This window comes from Topomyia yanbarensis, chromosome 1 (genome assembly GCF_030247195.1).
Source record: "Topomyia yanbarensis strain Yona2022 chromosome 1, ASM3024719v1, whole genome shotgun sequence".
In the NCBI taxonomy this organism is placed as follows: Eukaryota; Metazoa; Arthropoda; class Insecta; order Diptera; family Culicidae; genus Topomyia; species Topomyia yanbarensis.
The window spans coordinates 88,955,689-88,979,707 of record NC_080670.1 but is presented as its reverse complement, the minus strand read 5'-3'; the positions used below and the strand labels follow the sequence as shown (position 1 = coordinate 88,979,707).

The following is a 24,019-nucleotide window of genomic DNA, read 5'->3' as shown; positions in this document are numbered from 1 at the left end:
AGTGGAGTCTTGCCGCGATGTTCAAATGTGGCCCATATAACGATTGAACCACTCTGAATGTTTGTGAAGGGCGTGTCTCAGGTACCCGTTTAATATCCCTCCAATACATCATATTCTTCAAAATTTTCTGCCGGAATTTTACCCGATTTTTTTTAAATATATGTCGTTGCATTGAATGAAAAAAAAGATTATTGGGCTATCTGATTAGAAATATGTAGGGTAATTTGGGGAAAGATGCCGTACATTTCTTAAAATCGATCCTGCATCAAAGTAAACCATCAATATTTGATGAAATCATTTTTATCAATTGCGACAAGATCCTAAAATACTGTGAAATGGTTCTTGTCGTGAAAAAAAATCATCAAATTTCCATGAACATTTTAAAAAGACAGGACATTGCGGGAGAGATGCCGCATGACGCCGCACCATGGTCACAATCTGAAAAACCTGTTTTAATCCACCTAGAGGTGCAATTGTGCCTTTCTCTTTTCTTCAAACTATGATTTAATAGCTGGTTCGTACAATATAACATTATGGAAATATCTTTCACTTGGTAAGTATATATAAGAGCACCTTTTTGCATTCACCGCGGTATCGGTTTGAATCGGAGTTTTCTATGTGATCGCACTCCACAACCCGTAACTCCGGAGCTGGATGTCGGATGGAGATGGAATTTAATATCAGTTCTTCCATTTTCGAGAAACCAATATAACCCTTATTCTGAATTTGGATGCTTCCGGATCCGTCGATGGTGGCCAGTGTGGCCAAAGAGACTTTAAATGACTGTTGGTGACCTAGATCTACAAATTTAACAGTTGTGTTTACATTTTGGAAAAAATTCATCTTTTTACATTCATCGCAGAATTCGTTAGAATCGGGATTTGCTGCGTGATCGTACGTATCACCCTGTAATTCAGGAACCAGAACTCGGATCCACACAAAATTCAACAGCAGCTGATGGACCTTTCATTTAAAATCAAGTTTGTCAAAATCGGTTCAGAAAATTCCGAGAAACCGATGTGGACAAATCAACAAATTTTGTTTTGTAACCATACTCTTCAACTCGTAATCCGGAACAAGATGTCGGTTGAAAATGAAATTCAATAGCAACCTATGGGAATATTATACCTTTCATTTGAATCTTAGTTTGTAAAAATTGGTTCAGCCATCTCCGAGAAACCGATGTGGACATTTTGTTAATAAATCCGCACATACACCCACATAAATACATACATACATACATACATACATACACACAGATATTTTGCGATCTCGGCGAACTGAGTCGAATGTTATATGAGACTCGGCCCTCCGGGCTTCGGTTAGAAAGTCGGTTTTGAAGCAATTGCATAACCTTTCTATATGAGAAAGGCAAAAGAATAATATTTCATTAGCTTAATCAGTATGAGTTCAATGTTATCTTCATGTGATTATATTTTGAAATGTTGGTGGAATGGGTTTGAAAGTGGTGGGAATGGGGGGTTAGTAGAGTGGGAGTGGAGGATGCGTCAGAAATCCTTCATCTTATTTTGGTTTATGGTGTGGATGAAGGAAATGCGGGCGTGAGGGTAGTCCAAGGGGAGGGGAGTGATGAAGGAAGGAGGTGTAAGGGCAAGGCGGGGGAAAGAGGCGGCGACGCAATACTCAATAGCTGGTTCGTACAATATAACATTATGGAAATATCTTTCACTTGGTAAGTATATATAAGAGCACCTTTTTGCATTCACCGCGGTATCGGTTTGAATCGGAGTTTTCTATGTGATCGCACTCCACAACCCGTAACTCCGGAGCTGGATGTCGGATGGAGATGGAATTTAATATCAGTTCTTCCATTTTCGAGAAACCAATATAACCCTTATTCTGAATTTGGATGCTTCCGGATCCGTCGATGGTGGCCAGTGTGGCCAAAGAGACTTTAAATGACTGTTGGTGACCTAGATCTACAAATTCAACAGTTGTGTTTACATTTTGGAAAAAATTCATCTTTTTACATTCATCGCAGAATTCGTTAGAATCGGGATTTGCTGCGTGATCGTACGTATCACCCTGTAATTCAGGAACCAGAACTCGGATCCACACAAAATTCAACAGCAGCTGATGGACCTTTCATTTAAAATCAAGTTTGTCAAAATCGGTTCAGAAAATTCCGAGAAACCGATGTGGACAAATCAACAAATTTTGTTTTGTAACCATACTCTTCAACTCGTAATCCGGAACAAGATGTCGGTTGAAAATGAAATTCAATAGCAACCTATGGGAATATTATACCTTTCATTTGAATCTTAGTTTGTAAAAATTGGTTCAGCCATCTCCGAGAAACCGATGTGGACATTTTGTTAATAAATCCGCACATACACCCACATAAATACATACATACATACATACATACATACACACAGATATTTTGCGATCTCGGCGAACTGAGTCGAATGTTATATGAGACTCGGCCCTCCGGGCTTCGGTTAGAAAGTCGGTTTTGAAGCAATTGCATAACCTTTCTATATGAGAAAGGCAAAAGAATAATATTTCATTAGCTTAATCAGTATGAGTTCAATGTTATCTTCATGTGATTATATTTTGAAATGTTGGTGGAATGGGTTTGAAAGTGGTGGGAATGGGGGGTTAGTAGAGTGGGAGTGGAGGATGCGTCAGAAATCCTTCATCTTATTTTGGTTTATGGTGTGGATGAAGGAAATGCGGGCGTGAGGGTAGTCCAAGGGGAGGGGAGTGATGAAGGAAGGAGGTGTAAGGGCAAGGCGGGGGAAAGAGGCGGCGACGCAATACTCAACTGCATATTTTGCCTTCCATTTGAGACTTGGTTTGAGAAAATCGGTTCAGTCATCACCGAAGAACCGATGTGACTTTAATTGTGGAATATGCCCGGAATTCCGGAATTGTCGATAGTGGACAATATATTCAAAGAATGTTTGATTGGCAATCAGTGATCTAGATCTGCGATTAGAAGTAATTTGGTGACCACTTCAATAGTTTTTAGCCTCTGAGGTATTACGATTGTACCGATTTATATGGGAAATTCCAGTGTATCCTTACTAACACCCCTGTAACTCCGGAAGCAAGAGTCAGAACCGAATGAAATTCAGCAGCAGTCAATGGTATTACTGTATCTTTCATTTGAAATCAAGTTTGTAAAAATCGGTAGAGAATCCGTTGGGGAATGGGTGTGATATTAGCTTAGGAACTTGTCGGGTTCCCCGGGGGCGTCATGAACCGTCATAGGTGGCCAATGTGGTCAAAGCTGCTTTAATTGATCATTAGTGATCCAGACCCGCAAACTAGAGTAATGTTACATCAATTTTAATATGTTTTACATCATTTGATCATCATGGTGGTACCAGTTTATATGGGAATTTGCTGTGTGACCGCACTCTTCAACACGTAACTCCGGAACCGGAAGTCGGATCAACTAAAAATTCAATAGCAGCTTATGGGAGCGTTATACCTTTCAGATGAAACTAAGTTTGCGAAAATCGGTTGAGCCATCTCTGAGAAAATTGTGTGAGTTTAAATAACACACACATACACACATACACACACATACACACATACACACACATACACACATACACACACATACACACACAGACATTTGCCGATCTCGACGAACTGAATCGAAAGGTGTATGATACTCGGCCCTCCGGGCCTCGGTTAAAAAGTCGATTTTTACAGTGATTGCATAGCCTTTCTTTATATGAGTAACAAAAGTATTTTTACACCTTTATTTATCTTAAGGCGTCAATACCATTTCTAGAAGCATTTTTTATTCAACATTTTTAAAATATTTTTCTTATGCAACCTTGTGTAACGGTTAAGTTGGAGTAATTTAATTAAGGGTACTATTTATTTACATGTTTGTGCGAGCTATATATATATATATATATATATATATATATATATATATATATATATATATATATATATATATATATATATATATATATATATATATATATATATATATATATATATATATATATATATATATATATATATATATATATATATATATATATATATATATATATATATCACCCGTTTAAATATATAGATAAATAGACTATAATCCTATATGTCAATGTGTTAGGTCCGTTAATTCGTGGATATACCTTATCAATAACCTATACCTGACGAAAATGATCGTTTAATGACATGCCGAGGTGAAAAAAATATATTTAGCTATGTTTTATTCACCAACGAGTGCGGCATCTCACCCGCAATTTTGATGCGGCATCTCTCCCAATTGTATGGGAGAAATGCCGCACGACGATATTTTCTCCTGAAATTATGGATGACCGTGCTCATGACTAGAATGCCTTCTAAAAGGTCCCAGCTATTCAACCGATACATGATTTACCAAAAAAAAAATCGATTTAAAAAAAATAAAATTTTAATGTGGTAGGGTAATTCATTTGCAACCTTGTGTAACGGTTAAGTGGGAGTAGCTTAATTAAGGGTACTGTTTATTTATATGTTTGTACGAGCGATATATTGGTAGGGGTTCCTTAAACGCAGTTTTTGGTTGTTTCTTCCAACAACGTATTTATATAACTTTGGTGTGTTCTTGAAAGATTCGTTTTAAAAAGCATCAATTCGTCGAAATTTTCATTTTTATCCCAAGATTAACATCACTACAAATTAATGCGTTTACTAAAATTAGTGCCTGAAACTGAAATTAGTGCCTGAAGAATAAACCGAAGAAACTAACACTTATACACATATCGCTCGTTCAAATATATAGATAAATAGACTCATATTCCTATATGCCACTGTATTAGGTCCGTTAGTTTGTGGATATACCTTATTAATAATCTATACCTGACGCAAATGATCATTTAATGACATTTCGAGGTGAAAAAATACATTTAGCTACGTGTCCTCCGCCATCGAGTGCGGCATCTCACCCGCAATTTTGATGCGGCATCTCTCCCAATTGTATGGCAGAGATGCCGCACGACGACATTTTCCTCTGAAATTATGGATGACCGTGCTCATGATCAGAATTCCTTCTAAAAGGTCCCAGCTACTCAACCGATACATGATTTACCAAAAAAAATCGAAAAATTTTAAAAAACGAAAATTTAATGTGGTACTGAAAACTTTCGGCACTCCGTGATACAACTGGACGCACATAACCATTAATAGAAATATTGCAAGTTAATAATAAGGATTATTTTACATCTTCAGTCTTGTAATTCTTCAAAAGACAAACTCACAATATCATATTACCGTATAAAAGTGACCCTATATAAGAGATATAGAAAGTGCGGCATCTCTCCTGACGCGGCATATCTCCCGAAATTACCCTACTGAAAAACTTTTGGCACTCCGTGATGCAACTGGATGCACACAAACGTTGATAAAACTAACGTGAGATAATATTAAGGATTATTTTACATCTCCAGTGTTGTAATTCTTCGAAAGACAAACTCACAATATAATATTACCGCATAAAAGTGACTTTATATACGTGATATAGCAAGTGCGGCATCTCACCCGACGCGGCATCTCTCTCGAAATTACCCTACAACAATTTTGTTCCGTAGGATGTACAATTACTAAAAATAACGGAAATAATGGATTTTATGAAAGTAGTAATTATCTGATCCATGGTCGGTCAGTACAATTCGCTCAAGTAGCAAGCTTGCTAGGACTGCCACTTTTTCATCGAATGAACTGCGACACATATTAAAAGGGAACATAAGAAAAAATCGTTAGTTTGTGTGCTGACGTTGTAAGCGTAGCAGCTGCTGCGTTTCATGTCAGCTCGAATTCTTCGGTGGTAGGTAATACATTCCATGACTGCCGCCAGGCGCTGATAGCATTTAATTCTAATGATGCACTGGCGTGCCAGTTTCATGTATACACGGAAGATACTATGATGATACACCACAGAAAAAGCAGAAAGCTTTTTCTTTTGGAGCTGAATAAATGGATTGGCGACTGGGTGGTTCGGTGCGAGAGAACTGCACTCTTTTGCTCATTAAATTATATGTGGCGTTAGGTGCGAGTAAAGATAAATTCACCACGGCGCGCGTTTAATATGTTTTCCTCTGACAAGCGGTAGTGCGAGTGCGATTGAGGATTAGATAAGCACTGGTTGTTTCGTTGTGTAAAGAAGATGGTGTTGACCTATTGGATGCTGATATTACGATTTTTTGTTAATGATTTGATACGAATTACTTCGGAAATTTTAGTTACTAGTTTATGGAGCATTTTTACAGTACTAGGGAAATTTAAAATACTCGGTCCTCGGAGCAAACTGAGAAAAAGTTTTACGTATCATCATGCTATAAACACAGTTAAAAAACGATCCGTTGTCTCCTATAAGCAGATCGTCACCTCTCCCTCTCCTCGACCAAATCCCTCTCGTTATCTATTTTTAGATCCAGTGGATTGCGTTCAGGCTTGAGATATGCATTATCACTGTTTGCCCCCTTTAGCGTTTCTAATTTCACAGTTTCTTAATTCTCACCGTTTCGGTCATTCTTTCTCCGTCTGTTTTCCAGTGGACACGTTCCTAAAATACATTTTAGGCTGTTAATTCAAATGCTGCAATTTTTACTAATTTCTGAAAGGTTATACGTGTACCGATATTTAGGTATTTTCATTAGAAATAACGAAATAGTTGGTTTTAATACAACCTATCAAATTGTAGTATTCCTATTAACAGCCTAAAGTGTATTCACTCCGGTTATGTCTCTGACATTACCCACCCATCTTTTTTTTCTTTCGAAAAGATGAAAAGATACTTTTTATTCATCCTCCCCCAAACAAATGGCGTTTTTGTAGAACTCAATCGTGTAGCGTTATGTTTGATGGCTGCTAGATGTATTGTAGCGAATAAGTTTTTGTTTGGAGAAATACTAGAACTTTCATCACATTTTGACGATAAACAAGTCATGCAGAACTTAATATTATCTCTACATGTTCAATAAAACAAAAACGCTTTCTTATAAAAATGTTTCATAGATTTCATGAAAAAAATCGCAAAATGACAGTTGCTTTCTTACAGTTAGCAAAAAAAAATCCCATAGTATTTTTAACAAAAGAACATAGCATAGCATACCGCTGGAAAAGTAATTTCTTCTTCTTTTCATAACACTCAAAAAATTAAAAATCGGTTGAAAGTAACCTCGAACCAAATTTTTAGTGCCGAAAGTCCCGAATAAACAGTTTTTTTTTCCTTAAAGGGGTATTCTACACGCGAGGTCTTAAATTGAGCGCTTTTTTGGGGAATAAATTGTTAAGCATCTACTCAATGGATTTTGAATCTTTTTTTCATTTGGAAGATACAAGTTTTGACTTTCCAATTTTACTTTTGAAAACGAAAAAAAAAATCTCTCGCGACCTTGAAACTTCATTGATGACATTGATGTTGAAACTGTATGGGTCCCGGTAAACTTGTGGCAAATTGGGGAATCTGTTATCAGAGAACTCATATTTTTTTATAATCATAAGCACGTTGGCTATGTAAAAGTTATGTGACGATTTGTGAAAATTACCAATATTTACGTTATTTTTTGGCCTACTAAGGGCTATAAAAATAAAACAAATTGAAATTTTGCAAATTTCTCTCGGGAAAACATAGCGGTATGTTTTTTAACAATTGGAGAAAAAATATATAAATCGGACCAGTACTTCTATGCAAAGTCTTACTTGACTGCTTAAAAACCACTACTTTCGGGAAAAAGCGTTCAAAGATAAAATACGGTGTATAACTCGATTGTAGTACACTGAAAATAATTGCCACGATAAAACCATATGCAATTAAAAATCACTTTCATGTGCGTTCTCGTGTTAAAAAGTTAAAGAAATGATTTCTCTTTGAATTTCACATAAAAATCCTTTAAAAAGCATTTCATGTGGTCTTTTAAATTGAATTCAAACAAATTCCACCTGAATACGACATATTTATCCATTGAATGTTCATTGCCATGCTATTAAGTATGAACTTTCCACATAATTTTCGCATGAAAAACATGTAATGCATTCCTACATGTAAAACAATATATTTCACTGATTCTTCTGCTCATGAAATCTGTAAGTAAAAAAAGTGAAATTCACGTGTAATTCAGTTGGAAATTTTAGTAAATGGTATTTCTTATGATGTTGATGTGCTTTTCACACCATGTTGGCATGTAATTTCATTTGAAAATCATATTTCCCACACTCGAATGGATATTCGAGTGGCAACCATGTGCATTTCATAAGTTTGTGGATTGAAATAATTCAATAGGTTTCCACATGATGTCAACGTGTTAAGTTTTTTCAGTGGAGCGATGGGGATTTTGTTAGCTCGTCGATAATTTGTCCGTCCACTTTCGTTTTCCTTTCCCACCGATACCTTTGTTCTCTTTCTTCGGTTTTCGTAATCACGTTCCCATATGCTTCTCAACGTGTCCGATGCATTCTTTCTTCCATACTATTATCTCGTCCCCAAAAAACAAGAAACCATTCACAGACGCTCACATACATAAACCGTCAAGAATGGACTGGTGAATTCTTTAAACAATGATTTTTCCATAGATAAGCGTGATCGTGGCGCGCCGCGCTTAGTTTCTCAGAAACGGCCGGAGATGGGTACCTTTCGGTTCCCAGAAACATGCCAAGGGCCAAGGAATATGATTTTAACCAAATCCTTTCTGTGGCGCGTTTTCAGGTATATATATATATATATATATATATATATATATATATATATATATATATATATATATATATATATATATATATATATATATATATATATATATATATATATATATATATATATATATATATATATATATATATATATATATATATATATATATATATATATATATATATATATATATATATATATATATATATATATATATATATATATATATATATATATATATATATATATATATATATATATATATATATATATATATATATATATATATATATATATATATATATATATATATATATATATATATATATATATATATATATATATATATATATATATATATATATATATATATATATATATATATATATATATATATATATATATATATATATATATATATATATATATATATATATATATATATATATATATATATATATATATATATATATATATATATAGATTTATAATAAACAAAGAAAAAAATCTATTTTTTTAAACCGCGGTAGTAGAAGATCCCCTTAAATTAAGATTTTAAGGGATTCAACATTTCTCATACTTTGATTTGTGTTGCATTTAAAGAGATCTACAACCAGTACGCGGTCACTGGAATAATACAAAACCACAGTTGCACCGTGTAATTATTTCTTATGCGGAGAGGGCGAGCATAGCGTAGTTGGTAAATCGATTGCCTTGTGCGCAGTTCAGCTGGATTCGATTCCCAACCCCGCATATAGGGTAAGAAATTTTTCTAACCCGAAGAAAGAAGCGAATTACCTTAAGGTTAAAACCTCTATGATTGAAACAAAAAAAAATCTTATGGGTTATTGTTATGTTTGTCAATTCATTTAAAAATAAGAAGCATAAGAATTAAGTCAAGATTTGATCCATGTGACTTGTTTCGGTGCATGTCGATTTCATTTTGATTTGAGTCGTAGAGGTATTATTTGAAGATTTTTATGGTGAACAGTATACTTATTTCGCGCACTGTAATCCCAAGTAGTAAATCTGGTTTTATATCAGACTACAAGTGCATTCTATATTTTAAAAAGGGTTTCAAGATTGCCATAAAACCTTAATTATTACTAGGGATAGGACTTTAGTATGACCCTAAATACCACGAGCGGGATTCCATTAGAAACCGGCAGACCGCAAAATATGACCACCGCCGGCTCGAATGAAACTTTTCAGTTATGTTAGTTTTATGAATCTTCATGATTTTCTCTGACAACTGAAATATTTTGATACATGGGTAATTTTTCAAAAGGGCGCATACGTTTCTGCGTGCAATGCTTTCAAAAATCTTTGCTCGATTATTTTATTTTAAACAGTAAACCTATCTGAGAACGAGTTAAGGAAATGAAAAAACTCCAAACGTTAACATCTTGTGGAAATCTATTGAATTATTTCAATTTCAAACACATGAAATGCACACGGTTGCCATTTCAATATCTATTCCAGTGTGGAAAATGTGGTTTTCAAATGGAATTCATGTGAACATTGTGTGAAAAGCAAGTCAATAGCATGAGAAATGCCATTTACGAAAATTTCCAAATGAATTACACGAGAATATTGTTTCGTTTTACTTATAGATTTAAGGGGGCGTCAATAATCGACTTCGTTTTTATCTGTGTAATTGTTAGTATCGAACATCTAGAAAGGTCTCCCGCAATCTTGGTGGCAACGCTGAACTTCGTTTGTTTTAAACAGCCATGCAGTCCACGCGCGTATTTGCTATAACACACGCATATTCCAATCTATCGGCATAAAATTTCGGAAAACTGACATCGATAAAAATACAGTGTAAACAATACACACTAAACTAATTCTACCCAAATTCTACAGCGTTTTTCCGTGATGCAATTTGATATAGGATATTTGACCCTTTAATAGCGTTTTTCTCGCAACCGCATTTTTCAAATTGATAACTCAAAAACTAATCAACGAATTGACTTGAGTTTTTATGAGGTTACCCAACATGTGTAGCTTGTCGATGAACCACAGAAAACAAAATAAAGCAATTCTATTATTTTTAAGAAAAAATTAACGAATTTTACAGTAAAATATGAGATTTTTCGGTTTTCATTGAGCCATTTTCCGAAACTCGAACTTTTTTCTATTTTTTGTGGTTCATCGACTAACTACAAGTATAAGCTTTACAAAACTTATTGAATTTCCCGTAGACAATTTTATCGAGAGTTATCGTGTTCGCCGTGGAGCTCCTCGACCTGGAAATGGTTGAACATTTAACTCTGTGTAACTGAAAATATTTTTTTTTCGTGCACAATGAATGTATAAAGCGATCCTAACATTACACAATAGATCTATTGTTGCCTTGCCTTCAAAATCGCAAAACAAAATAACTTTCGATTTAAACACTTTAACACCAAACGCTCCCCTTAATTGGCATAAGAAACGGTGAAGTCAATTGTTTTACATGCAGAAATGCACTACATGTTTTTCACACAAAAGTCGTGTGGAACGTTCATACTTTATGACTAAATAGCAATGCAATCAACATTAAATGGAAAAACATGTCATATTCACATTCAATTAGTTTGAAAATAATTTGAAAGACCACATGCAATGCATTTTAATGGATTTCCATGTGAAATTCAAAGAAAAATCATTTGTTTTGCTTTTTAACATGAAACGAACAAGTACGTGATGTTTAATTGCATATGGTTTTATTGTGTAAATTATTTTCAGTTTACTTCTGCTCCCAAAAAATGCACTGAAAAAAATGTTGTGTCATTTTTCACAAAAACAAAAATATATGTTGAATATTTAAATTGCAAAAGAGCCCATTTTGCTTAATTTTTATATTTTGCCAACGAACACCCAAAAAGAAAAGAAACATTTTGATTACTAAGTTATCGATAAAAAAAATTTCTAACGATAACTTACACATGTTTTTACAATTTATAATAATTGACATTCAAAACTGTAATTTTATTACAGAAATGCACTTAACAAAAGTCTTTCAAAATGCGAAAATGCGATAGTTGTCGAGATATTTTAAGTAAAGTTAGATCATGGAAAAGCTTATAAATAAAAAGACTTCTTCACAACAACCTTTAACATACGTTTATAATTCGTACTATTTGCAGCCAAAAATACAATTTTCTTTTTAAATGTGCTCATAACTAAAAATTTATAAAATACAGTTGTTCTCGAGATATTCTAAATATTATTTTAACAAAACAGTTATTTTTTATTACAACCTGTTCATAAGTTATATGCGTTTCACTATGAACAACAATAGGTTTTTCAAAAGGCGCGGTTGAATAAGATTTATGTGCCTTTTTTAAAACCTATTGTTGTTCATGGAGAAACGCGAATAGCTTATGAAAAGATCGTAATAAAACAAAATAATTGTTCTGTTAAAACAAAATAATTGTTTTTGTTATGAGCGTTTTGATTTGAATTGGCGTGTAGCATAATATTCAAAAAGGAAATTGTATTTTTGATTGCAAATAGCACGAATTATAAAAATGTGTGAAAAGTTGGTGCGAGGATAATTTTTTATTAAAAGCATATCCGTGGTTCAAATACAATGAAAAAGTTATACAAAATAATCTTATTGACTGTGGAAAATGTTTAGTCTTCCATGCCGTTAAAATGTGTCAAGTTGCACCTGAATTTAAGATGACCGGTTCGGTTACGATTTTATAGATTTTCGGACGGATCTTCGTGGAATTTCTCACGAGGAACTGGGTGCGCATGAGGTGGTCAGCGCTTATCGATCCAAATCCTCGGATGCGACTAGAATTAAAGCCTGTATTGTATTGTAGTTGAACATTAGGTCATCGAGTGAAATTTGTGTCATCACTGGTGTGAACGCTTGATTATCTCAATTTTTTCAAACTTTGACATGCTTAAGCGAGGCTTATCATATAAACGGTCAAAATCATACTGAATCTTTGTGCGTGATTCAAAACAAGATCCCGTGCTAAATATTCAATTTTTTTGTTTCAAAGGCTATTTTAACCCTTTTATGTGTCCAACAAAAATCACCTTTAACAGGTCGACGAGGGTATCCGGGTACCCACAAATTGAAATGCTCATAACTATGGCTTTCTTTAAACGATTTGGACACTTTTAGGTGTTTTGGATTCAGGAGCTCGTCCACTTTTTGATTCTGTGACCTACCAATATGAGTATCAGAACTCTTTAAATTGCCTCTGAAGTCTGTTATTTATTGTTACGGGACCATATGGCAATTTGACCTCGGAATGGCCACTCACGGCCCCACGGGAACCTTCTCCGGAATATCCATTCCGGGGCAAATCACCAAATGGTTCCAAAATCACGAGATGCAGCCTGCTGATGCAATTCCATGAAGTTTGATAGACATATTGCCAGTCTTCCAGTGAAATGCACAAATAGTATTCCAGCACTGCAACATGCTTCCGGAAGTCCGGATTCCCGGGAACCGAATGAAGTAACCCGATTTATTTTTATCAAATATCCGGGTTCCCTCGTCGGCCTATTGCGTAGTAAAATAATTCAGGAGCCCCTCCTCACTACCCCTTTACTATATCAACAATATTATTAACCCAAAACCTTGACTTAGTGAAGTTCTAAGATGTCACAAAGTTTCAATTTCCAGCTATGGATAAAACATTAGAATTTAATTAATTGAAAGCTGAAAAAGTATCCAGATACCGCGTCGGACACATAACGGTTAATATGTACATTTTTTCATTGAAATATACTCGTTCACATTTGGGAGATAATACGCGCAAAGATTACATGTTTTTTCCAGTAAGCATCCCGGATTGCAAGAGGACGGCTTGGTCGATTTTTATGATATCGATAACAAATTTATGGTAACTTCAAGCTCTTCAACGTGAACTCAATAAAATTTCATAAAACATATTCTTTTACACTATTTTTGGCAAAAAGGGATGAAAATTAATTTTTTATTGGTTTTAGCCAAAAATAGTGAACAAAATAGTTTTTCTTATTTCACGTTGAAGAGTTTGAAATTACCGTCAATTTGATATCAATATCATGATTTTGCGCGGCAGTATTTTTTAACGAAAAACATAACATTTATACCAAAATGTTCAAAAAAATAAATCGAAAACTTTATTTTCTAGAAGCTTTTGTTTTGAACCACTGTTTAGGTCATTAGGACTGTTTATATTATAGTTCCCCCTAAAAGCGCATATTTACACTAAATCACTTGATTCAATCGTTTGTAGTTTTGTCAAATCCTACGGTTTTGGATGTGAAAGCTGGTTGTTGAAATTATGAGCTAATTCAAGAAACTATAGATTACTTCAAGTTTGCGTTATTATGATGTCTATAAAATTGTCTTCAAAACGTTAATACAGTACAAGTTCAAAATGTAGTTCAGAAATAAGATATTTCAAAGCTTGGACGATTTTTTAAGTCCTTCTGCAGGAATTGTTCACCCCGGAATGTAGCTATAGGGGTGCAGGAATTGTTCACAACGGAATGTAGATATTTTTAGTCACGTGGTATATGAACAGTCCCTTACAAATAATCAATTTAATCATTTTGTTACTTAAAATCCATATTTTGTTATTCAAAATCGATATTTAATATTTAATCTAATATTCAACTCATCGCTTCCCGTGAGATTGCTTCCAATTCAGACAGTACTGGTGATCAATGACTAACCAGTGGCGAACTATAGTATTCAATAGCCAATTCTAAACTTATAGTAAGTTAAAATGTCAAATCCTGTGTTCTTCAGTTTTTGCTGAAACTTTGTTGTGTTTTTCTGTGCTGGAGTTTAAATTTCAAATACATCCAATCTCTTATGAGCTGCAATGAAGTGTCGTCGTATAAGCTCTAGAACACTAAAGACATTGAAATTGTCTATATTGGAATTTATATATTTGTAATCAACACCGCCTTCTTTAATGAGTTGGAAAGGAAAGCCTTGAATGAATTCTATTTAAATGCGATTTTAATGAGAGTTAATACACAATAATTTGTAGGACTTTCAGTTGCCTGTAGCAAGATAAACTAGTCTGGGATTCATAATAATATATTCATATTATCCTAAGTTAATAAATGGCGTCAAATATGAAATTTAAATATTGCACTTCAACCGAAACATTATAGTAATCGTCCAATAAGGGAAATGCAAGGACTACATTTCATTAGGAATTTAAGTTTGTTGCCATTCAAGATTTTTGTTTTTCATTCTACTTTAAGTATGCTGATTTAAGTAGCTATTTATTTGTTTGAAATTTGATTGATTTCTCTACAAATTGCATCTCCAGGAGTCATTCCTTATTCATGCAGTTTTTTTTTGATATTGTCTAAGCTCGTTTTGAATCGTAATTTTAGAGAAAAAGAGTAAAAAAACTGACAAGTGTTGTGCCAAAAACGAGAAATTAATATAGAAACTAGCTGGTGGTTTGCGTAAATGCCTTCTCAAAATATATAAATGTATATATTAAAAATAAAAAAAAACTATTCAGCTGTATAACACCTATAACCATAGTAGAAATTATGAATGGCTAACGTTAATGTAATGATAAACCTAAAAAATAATATTTCATATAGCTTTCAGTGTTACTATAACTAAATAAATATGATGAATTTCAAAAAAAATAATTCAACAATTCATGTGTCTGCATTTGATTTGAATAAAACCAGTTAACAGAGTTCAAACAACGTTAGGTTGGATTATTGATCTATATATTCTACTTTGAACATACTCTTTTCTTTTATCAGTAACTAAATGTGAGTATTTCTGATTGTAATTAGAAAATCATTATTATTCTTTTCATATTTTCTGTTTGTTGATTTTCAACATCACATTGTTTATGTTGCCCACTACTTCGGCATGTTTTTTGTTTATTTAATTGACGCACACTTTCGCGAGTATACGTTTCCGGCATCTGTTTTATCGCTATTGATGCCTAACATTTAAACAGGAGGAAAAATCATTTAGAGAAATTCCAATTTAGCAATATTATGTTTGAGGTCACAGCCAGCACCATTTGCGTCCCCTAGCAAAACGTGCGGCGACTGATGGTGCAACGGACTGGTTGCACCAGCTGCTGCTGCAACAGCTGCTACCGACGCAAACGGGTGCTGATTATGATGTTGGTGATGATGGTGGAGCAGTTTTTGTCTGCGATGGTAAATGCTCTTGTGGTTATTGAGACTGTTAAGTGTACGGAAAACCTTATGACATAGGTTGCATACAGCATTATTCAGTGGTTGCAGATGTTGTTGCTCCTTATGCCTTTTGAGGGTCAGTTTTGTACTTAACAATTTACCGCAAACATCACAGCGATGACAGGCAGTTAGCGGTAGCGGTAGTGTCAACCGGTTTACTCCACTTCCGCTGCCGTGATTCATGTCCGATGGAGATGATGGTCGTCCCGAGCTCATACCTGCAATCACCACCCCCATCAGGCGTGTACGTGCGTGTCCCAACCATCCGACAACGTTATAATAGAGTGCATTTCAAATCGCGTGTACGATTGAATGTTTTGACAAGCAGCATCACCGGGAAAAGAAAAGAGAGACAATAGTGACTTACTATTTCTATGTGGTTTGTAATTTGTTTTGTTTTCTTCTAATTTCAGGCATATTTTAGTTACTTTTGATTTATAGAAGCGAATAGTTTTTTGTGTCTGATATTTCTGAATTCGAAACGATAACAAAAATTTAAAAAAAATAAATGTCATATAATATTTTCCATTTTTCAAATTATTCTCGTAAACAAAAGAACATGGATGACAGTACATCTACAGTTTTTGGTGATTTGAATGTTGGCGGAAAAATTTCATTAACTGTTCGGCTCACTTCCATAGCATTTGTTTTATGTGATAGAAAGATGAAATCTTCCTTATTATGATTCTTTGTTGGAAAACACGAGAATTACATATTTAGAATTATTAGAAGCGATAAACAAATCCCTCTAGTGTATATGTTTTATTAAAACGGTTGTTTTTACTTTTGACATTCACTTGCATTTTGTCGTTCAGAAAAGCTAAGGATAGAAGATCAAGAGCAGCCAAAAGATGTACAGCTATTGTTTATGCAATCGGATTATGGTTGAAAAGTCAAACCTTTTTTAAATTTGGTTTTTGTTGATTAAACAGCCTGATTTAATTTTTGAAGTCACTAATGTCTCAATTTTAATTTTCCAATATTTTCTTTTGTGTACAAAATTTTGCTTTGAAATTCGGAATTCTTCTGCTTAGATTTTCGCATATTTAAGTCCTTAACCATGTGACAGTTTAATTTCAACTGGATGTTTGTTTTTTAATCTAGTGATACAGATTTCCAGTAGAACTTGACTGTTTTTTATGCTAAATTGTTATTAAGTTTATTACTAAATTTATTGCGCACAGTTCTACAATATAATCAATAGATTTTTTACATTGAAGAGGGGTTCGCGAATAGGATTGTAAATTTTGATATAAAATAATAACATTTTAATCGTTACCATGTTGTGTGATGCAAGGCATAAATGGAAGAATTGAATTTTTAGGCTGTTCGGTGATTAACAGAAAAATACTGATGCTTTTGATCCACTGCACTGGACATTTCTGCTAGAGACACTTGTGGCATAGAGCCGGTATTCGTAGATAAGTTTTGTTCCTCTTTTGGTGGTTTCATGTTCCTATGGTAGATGCTTTTGTGATTCCTTAAACTATTCAGTGAGCTGTAAACTCTTTTACATATATTGCATATGGGTTCTTTTGTTGGCCTCATATGTACATTCTGAATGTGGCGCTTTAGACGCGTTAATGATGATAGATTTTTATTGCAGGGATCACAACGGAAGTCCTCGCCTGGTTGGTTCAGCGGTATTGTTTGAAGCATCGGGTTGGTTGTTGGTGGCAGGATCGAGCACATTGTAGAATGTGTAATGTAGCAATCAGATGTTTTTTCGTTGAATTTAGTGATCGTCGTCAGTCGACCTGACGACAGAAGAAGTCATAAAATACGTCGCATATTAGCCCAGCATGACTTGATATCGGTAAAGTTTTGTTTGTTTTATCTTAGCAAATACATTATTTCCTTCACCGATTGTGAACTATACACTTCGAATGCATCTTTTTGATATCGCCTTTTATATAATAAATTATGTAAATTAATAATTAATGAAATCAAATACATATCATATTTTTCAACGAAATACGACACCTTCAACCATTAGTAAAGTAATTAAACTTATGGATACATTATAAAAGCATTATTCTCTAGCTTCCTAATCGAATGATCTTGCTTACTATATACGATACATGTTTGTGTTGTCGATAATTCAACAAATTTGAAACTAAGAGCTTGATTTTTTTTTGTTTCCGTTGTTGAATAATTGAAAACACTTACATTTGCTTTTGTTTTACCTGATAAAATCTCCATTTCCAAAATTGCGAGTCTATTCACTTTATATGTATGTACAGATTCCGCATAAATGCTTTATGGCCAATAATCTCATACAAATTAAATTATATGTACAAATTATTAGGTGTGTTGATTTAGGTTTGTTATAAATATTAGTATTTGAACTAGAGCTAAACTGCTGAATTGCAATCGCTGAGAGAATTCTGGATCGTTTTAGTGGGGATTTCCAATATAAGCTTAGACTGGTTCGTACTTGTTCAATCATTGTTGAAATTTCCACAAATATTTATTCTCCCATTGTTAACCCTCCGGCACTCGCGCCGTTCAGAAACTGTAGCGAAATCTTTTTTCAGCACCAGCGGCTGATCATTCGGGGAGCCTTTCGCGCGAGTGCCGGAGGGTTAACGGTTATCGAATTTTGGGGATTTTTTTCGAAAGCTGCGTGCGAACTTGCTTGCAGTTGTGTGTATGTGTGTAAGATTGAAAAAGAGAAAACACAATGACAATTCATACTTTCTTATTTACCAATTGGGCAATTGATAGGCTTGAACATTATTGATTAAATGTAGCAATTAATTAATGAAAACGAAAACAAAACACATATAGTTGTTGTACTACATATTAATGAGTAAACACACAAACACGACGTTTAACAATGAATACGGCCATAACACGAAGTATCAGAAATCCAAGTAACAAGTATACAATAGTCAAAACACTGACTTTAAATCAAGAAACGAATGTAGCACACAACCGATAAGAATTAAATGATGACTGAATAAACTAAGAGGAATTATTACTGAACATAACTTAGTTGCGTTGGTTTCTATTTGTTTAAGAAATTTCACGGATTTGGATATAAAAAATAAACCGTTAGTTGTTAGGAGAAATATAGTATAGTTAGTTATGTGTTAGTAATTTGAAAAGAAGACTGAAAATTCAGCACTGTGTAGTTAACTTTTTATCACTATCGTGAGCAGTATTGACAACGCGATTTCATCTCCATATCAAAACAAAGACATTTGCGAATTGTTTTTGATATACAGATACCTTACACCGTTACTTATTAAAATGAACAACTAATTTATAATGTCTTTATTACAACGGTACAAAGAATACCCGGTAACCATTTTAGGCTAGTGTAAACCATTATTTAAATAAGTTCGAAAAAAGCTATTTACACTGCTTTAGATCAAATCCATCATTTTTTCTCTTAGGACCACTTCACCTTCACGTGATAATTGTATTAGTTTTCATCATTGAAGAAAATATGGAAAAGTATTGCATTGATTTCAATTCCAATGGAATGGAATCTCCGATGATTTTTTTTAAGAAGCTAAAGCATTGAGAACAGAACATAGAAATGAGTTGAAGCAGGTTCAAATCCATATTTTCTCTTCTGATAGATAGCTAAACTAACACTGGCGCTTGTCTTATTATTATTATAAATATTAGTTTCATGTTTGGACTTAAAATTGGAAAATGGAAAATATATATATTTGTTGGGCTCAGTATGTTTTTGTAAATAAATCAATTTGTAAATAAATGTGAGAGATAGAATTCACAATCAGATATTCAAAATCTTAATTTAACACAGTATGACTTACCTTGCGGCGAACCTGCTAGTTCTGCTGCCTGAAGTGCCTGTTGGTTAAAACCTGAACCAAACAAATAAAAAATGTTATTCAATGGTTAAAATATCAATTATTATTAATAGATTGGGTCGAAATTTTCGAATTATGGCCAGTAAGAATACTAAGAGCATGATCCGTTTTCGAAATGAATAGCTTAAACAATTTGAAAGAAAATTTAATGAGTCATGTACAATTGGGAAAAAGGGGAGAGATGCCGCACATTTCTAAAAATCGATACTGCATCAAAGTAAACCATTCAAAAATTGATAAAATCTTTTTTATTAATTGCGACAAGTTTCTAAAATACTGTGAAATGGTTTTTGTCATGAAAAAAAATCATCTAATATCCACGAACATTTCACATAAAAAGGTCATTGCGGGAGAGATGCCGCATGTGCGGGTGAGACGCCGCACCGTGGTCACAAACTGAAAAATGGTTAACAAAAGTATTTTTAGCTCTCATTGATGTTTTTGTGATTAAGTGTCTTCAGCTGAGTTTCATGAAGTTTGATTACACCTATAAATCGACTAGCACCTTCACTTTTCTCAAGGGGGTGCTACCATTTCTAAAAACATTATTTTATTCAACATTTTTAAAATGTTTTTCTTTCGCAACCTTGTGTAACGGTTAAGTTGGAGTAGCTTAATTATGAGTACTATTTATCTATATATTTGTACGAGCTATATATATATATATATATATATATATATATATATATATATATATATATATATATATATATATATATATATATATATATATATATATATATATATATATATATATATATATATATATATATATATATATATATATATATATATATATACATATATATATATATATATATATATATATATATATATATATATATATATATATATATATATATATATATATATATATATATATATATATATATATATATATATATATATATATATATATGTGTGTGTGTTGGTAGCGGTTTCTTAAACGCAATGTTTGGGTGTTTCTTCCAACAATGAGTTTATATAACTTAGGTTTGTTCTGGACAGATTCATTGTGAAAAAGCATCAATTCGTTGAAATTTTCGTTTTTATCCCAATATTGACATCACTACAAATCAACTCGTTCACGAAAATTAGTACCTGAAACTTTAAAGAATAAACCGAAGTACTTAGATACATATCGCCCGTTTAATTATATAGATAAATAGACTCATAATCCTATATGTCACTGTGTTAGGTCCGTTAGTTTGTGAATATACCTTACTAGGAACCTATATCTGACGCAAATGATCATTTAATGACATTCCGAGGTGAAAAAAATACATTTTAGCTACGCATTATATAGTGCGGCATTTCACCCGCAATTTTGATGCGGCATCTCTCCCAATTGTATGGAAGAGATGCCGCACGACGAAATTTTCCTCTGGACCGTGTTCATGATCAGAATGCCTTCTAAAAGGTCCCAGCTATTCAACCGATTCATGATTTACCAAAAAAAAATCGAACAATTAAAAAAGCAAAATTTTAATGTGGCGCTGAAAAATTTTCGGCACTCCGTGATACAACTGGATCCACATAATCATTAATAAAGTTTTCGTAATTTAATAATAAGTATTATTTTACATCTCCAGTGTTGTAATTCTTAGAAAGACAATCTCACAATATCATATTATCGTATAAAAGTGACCCCGTAACCGCGATATTGAGAGTGCGGCATCTCTCCTGCCGCGGCATCTATCCCGAAATTACCCTACAGGTCGGACTCGATTATCCGGGGATTCGATTATCCGTGATTCGATTATCCGGGGAAAATGATTCGATTATCAGGGTGTTTCAAATTTCAACTAGAATGTCTGATTATAGTGCTAATTCGGTCATTGCAGTCAACAAAACTTTTTTTCGGGGGGTCTGGGGTTAACCTCCTCACATATTTTGGCGTACCTCAAAAAATGCTTCGGATTCTGTTTTTGCACGCACTTTTTACACGGTTTTTTGCACGACTTTTTTGCGCGGTTTTGCAAAATAATACGATTTTTATGTATAAAATACCTATTTCGATATACAAGTTTAATGATTTGATCATCCCGTGAAAAAAAAACCGTGCTATTTCGAGAAACCGTGTAAAAAAATCCGTGTTAATTCGAGAATCCGTGCAAAAAAATCCGTGTTATTTTGAGAAACCGTACAAAAAAAAATCCGTGTTATTTTGAGAAACCGTGCAAAAAAATTCGTGTTATTTCGAGAAACCGGACAAAAAAAAATTTAATAGGCATTTAGTAACGGCAGCTGAAAATAAATGGCATTGGATATTTGCAATGCAAATGGGGATGATCTGCCAATGTGTAAAAATCGCGTATTTTTCAATTTTAGGAAATAAGTTGTTATTCAAAATTCAAGTTATGGTAGTTGAAAATCAATAATGTTGGGCAATGGCTTTTATAGGATTGCATGCTTTTCAGATATCATCAAATAATATTCCGGTTCATATATCACATTGCATTGGCAATGGAGCAATTGGTATATGGCCAAGTTCCCCCGGGTAACTGCACAAAGTATATTAATTTTGCTTGTTCAGTTTGATAAGCTAGAAACTGATAGCGGAGATTTTAATATGCAGGGATACGCAATACGTATTGTTTGGTCTGAGTAGATAACGACTGATGTTTCTTTTTACCAACCAATTAGTGATCTCTGATTAAATAGAGCTTTCAAAAAGTTAGGGACAGGCACAAGTCTATTTTTTACTGAGATGGGACAAGTTGGTGCTGGACCTGTGGCCTTCGTATGGTATGATCCATTCTCGTTGGTACGGATGTGTTAATGACTGGTTTGTGGATGACGGGTCCTACTTACAAGTGAATTGATCACTTCGCTTGGGTGGAGATATATGTGACTTCTGCTAGCTGTCGTGCTTGGATATGTTAGCTGGTTCCAAGAAGATGTGCAGGACTGGCACCTACGAGAATGTTGATTGTTTCACTCGAGCTTTGGTTCTTGGAAATAAAAAATCGCTTCCTCGGTGTGATATGTTCAAGTTGAATGCTCAGTGGTATAAATGTGCATTCGGTTCGAGCAGATTGAGTCGTTTGGAGGATTGGTGGTCTCCGAGAGCAGATGCGAATAACTCTGAAGTATCCAATAAAGGGAGATTGTATCTGTGGAACTGAGAAATATTGTCACTACTCTAGCTAATTGGTACATCATAACAACTACCAATATCGACTATTTAGAACAGAGATTTTCAAATTCTGTTATAAGATCGAGAAGAAATTTAGCACAATTGTAGTGAATAAAGTATTTGCGAATAAGGGCCAATACTGCTGGCATCTTTTAACATATTTATTAATAGTCGATTGATCCGCTTCAGACCTAGGAGACGAAAGAAAAGAATAGGAACAAGACAAAAGGCGGTTCTAATTCTAAATTGGTTTTGTATAGATATAGACGACTCAAACGCACTGACAGGAGAAAATTCTTCAGAATTAGACAAATTAGAGGACATCACACTTTTTGAGACACCAGTGGCGTAGCCAGGGGGGGGTTTTGGGGGTTAAACCCCCCCCCCCCCCAAACCAAAATTAATTGGATTGAAAAAAAATTGATGCTGACGAATTTAATTTAATATTCCACAAAATATTTTTGGAAAAATATTCTCTGATCACTACATTGATAACTGTGTTTAGAGCGTCATGAGAACTTTTGGAAAATTATGGGAAGGGGATCTTGTAACTTATCTCTTAGCCAAAATCCCATAGTTGTCAAATTTCTTCAATGTAAAATAAAATAACTGTCTGAATTATTATGAGCTCATTTTTGGAAAGATGCTTCAAAATATGGATTAGAGACAATTTTTCGAATGGGAATCTAAATTTGAATAGGTTGATTGCATATAAAACATAAGCTTGTTTACCGAAAACTTACATACATTTCAACATTTGCTGAAAATGTATTTTTTTAGATTGTGTAGAGTTTAGACAAGAATTCAATATGGGTTACAACAAGAATAACATTTCAGAAACTAGTTGAAAGCTGATGTAATTTTGTCTCTAGCAGGTCAGGATCGGTTTTATGAGCATTGGATTTTTGTTGTATTATCAACTATATGAATATCCTCTTAGCAGGATGCAATGAATGGCGTACTAAAATTTTGTGTACTACGTTCTAGTACTGCAAGTTGTGAGGTTGACTAATAAAGAAAAGTAAAATTAATGCTCGATAAATTTTTAACGGTCACGATCACATTCATTCGAAACTGCCAAATTTCGATGTTAAGTAACATTGAAGAATTTCATAACGTAAAACTGTTCATCTGCTGATAGAAAAATTTTGACGGTTAATCCTCCTAGAAGTAATTATA

The 24,019-nt window shown here is 33.7% G+C and overlaps 1 protein-coding gene across 4 annotated transcripts in view; it reads right to left on the bottom strand.

The window, feature by feature from the left end:
- LOC131694114 (broad-complex core protein-like) overlaps window positions 1-24,019 on the bottom strand; it is a 221,354-nt gene that overhangs the window by 79,448 nt on the left and 117,887 nt on the right. For 3 of the 4 annotated variants that reach the window (XM_058982557.1, XM_058982565.1, XM_058982574.1), the window contains exon 4: window positions 19,645-19,695. In XM_058982557.1, coding sequence (XP_058838540.1) covers window positions 19,645-19,695 — 51 coding nt within the window. Of the gene's footprint in view, window positions 1-13,666; window positions 16,072-19,644; window positions 19,696-24,019 lie in introns of those variants that run through there. The other variant, XM_058982549.1, reaches the window with a different exon arrangement.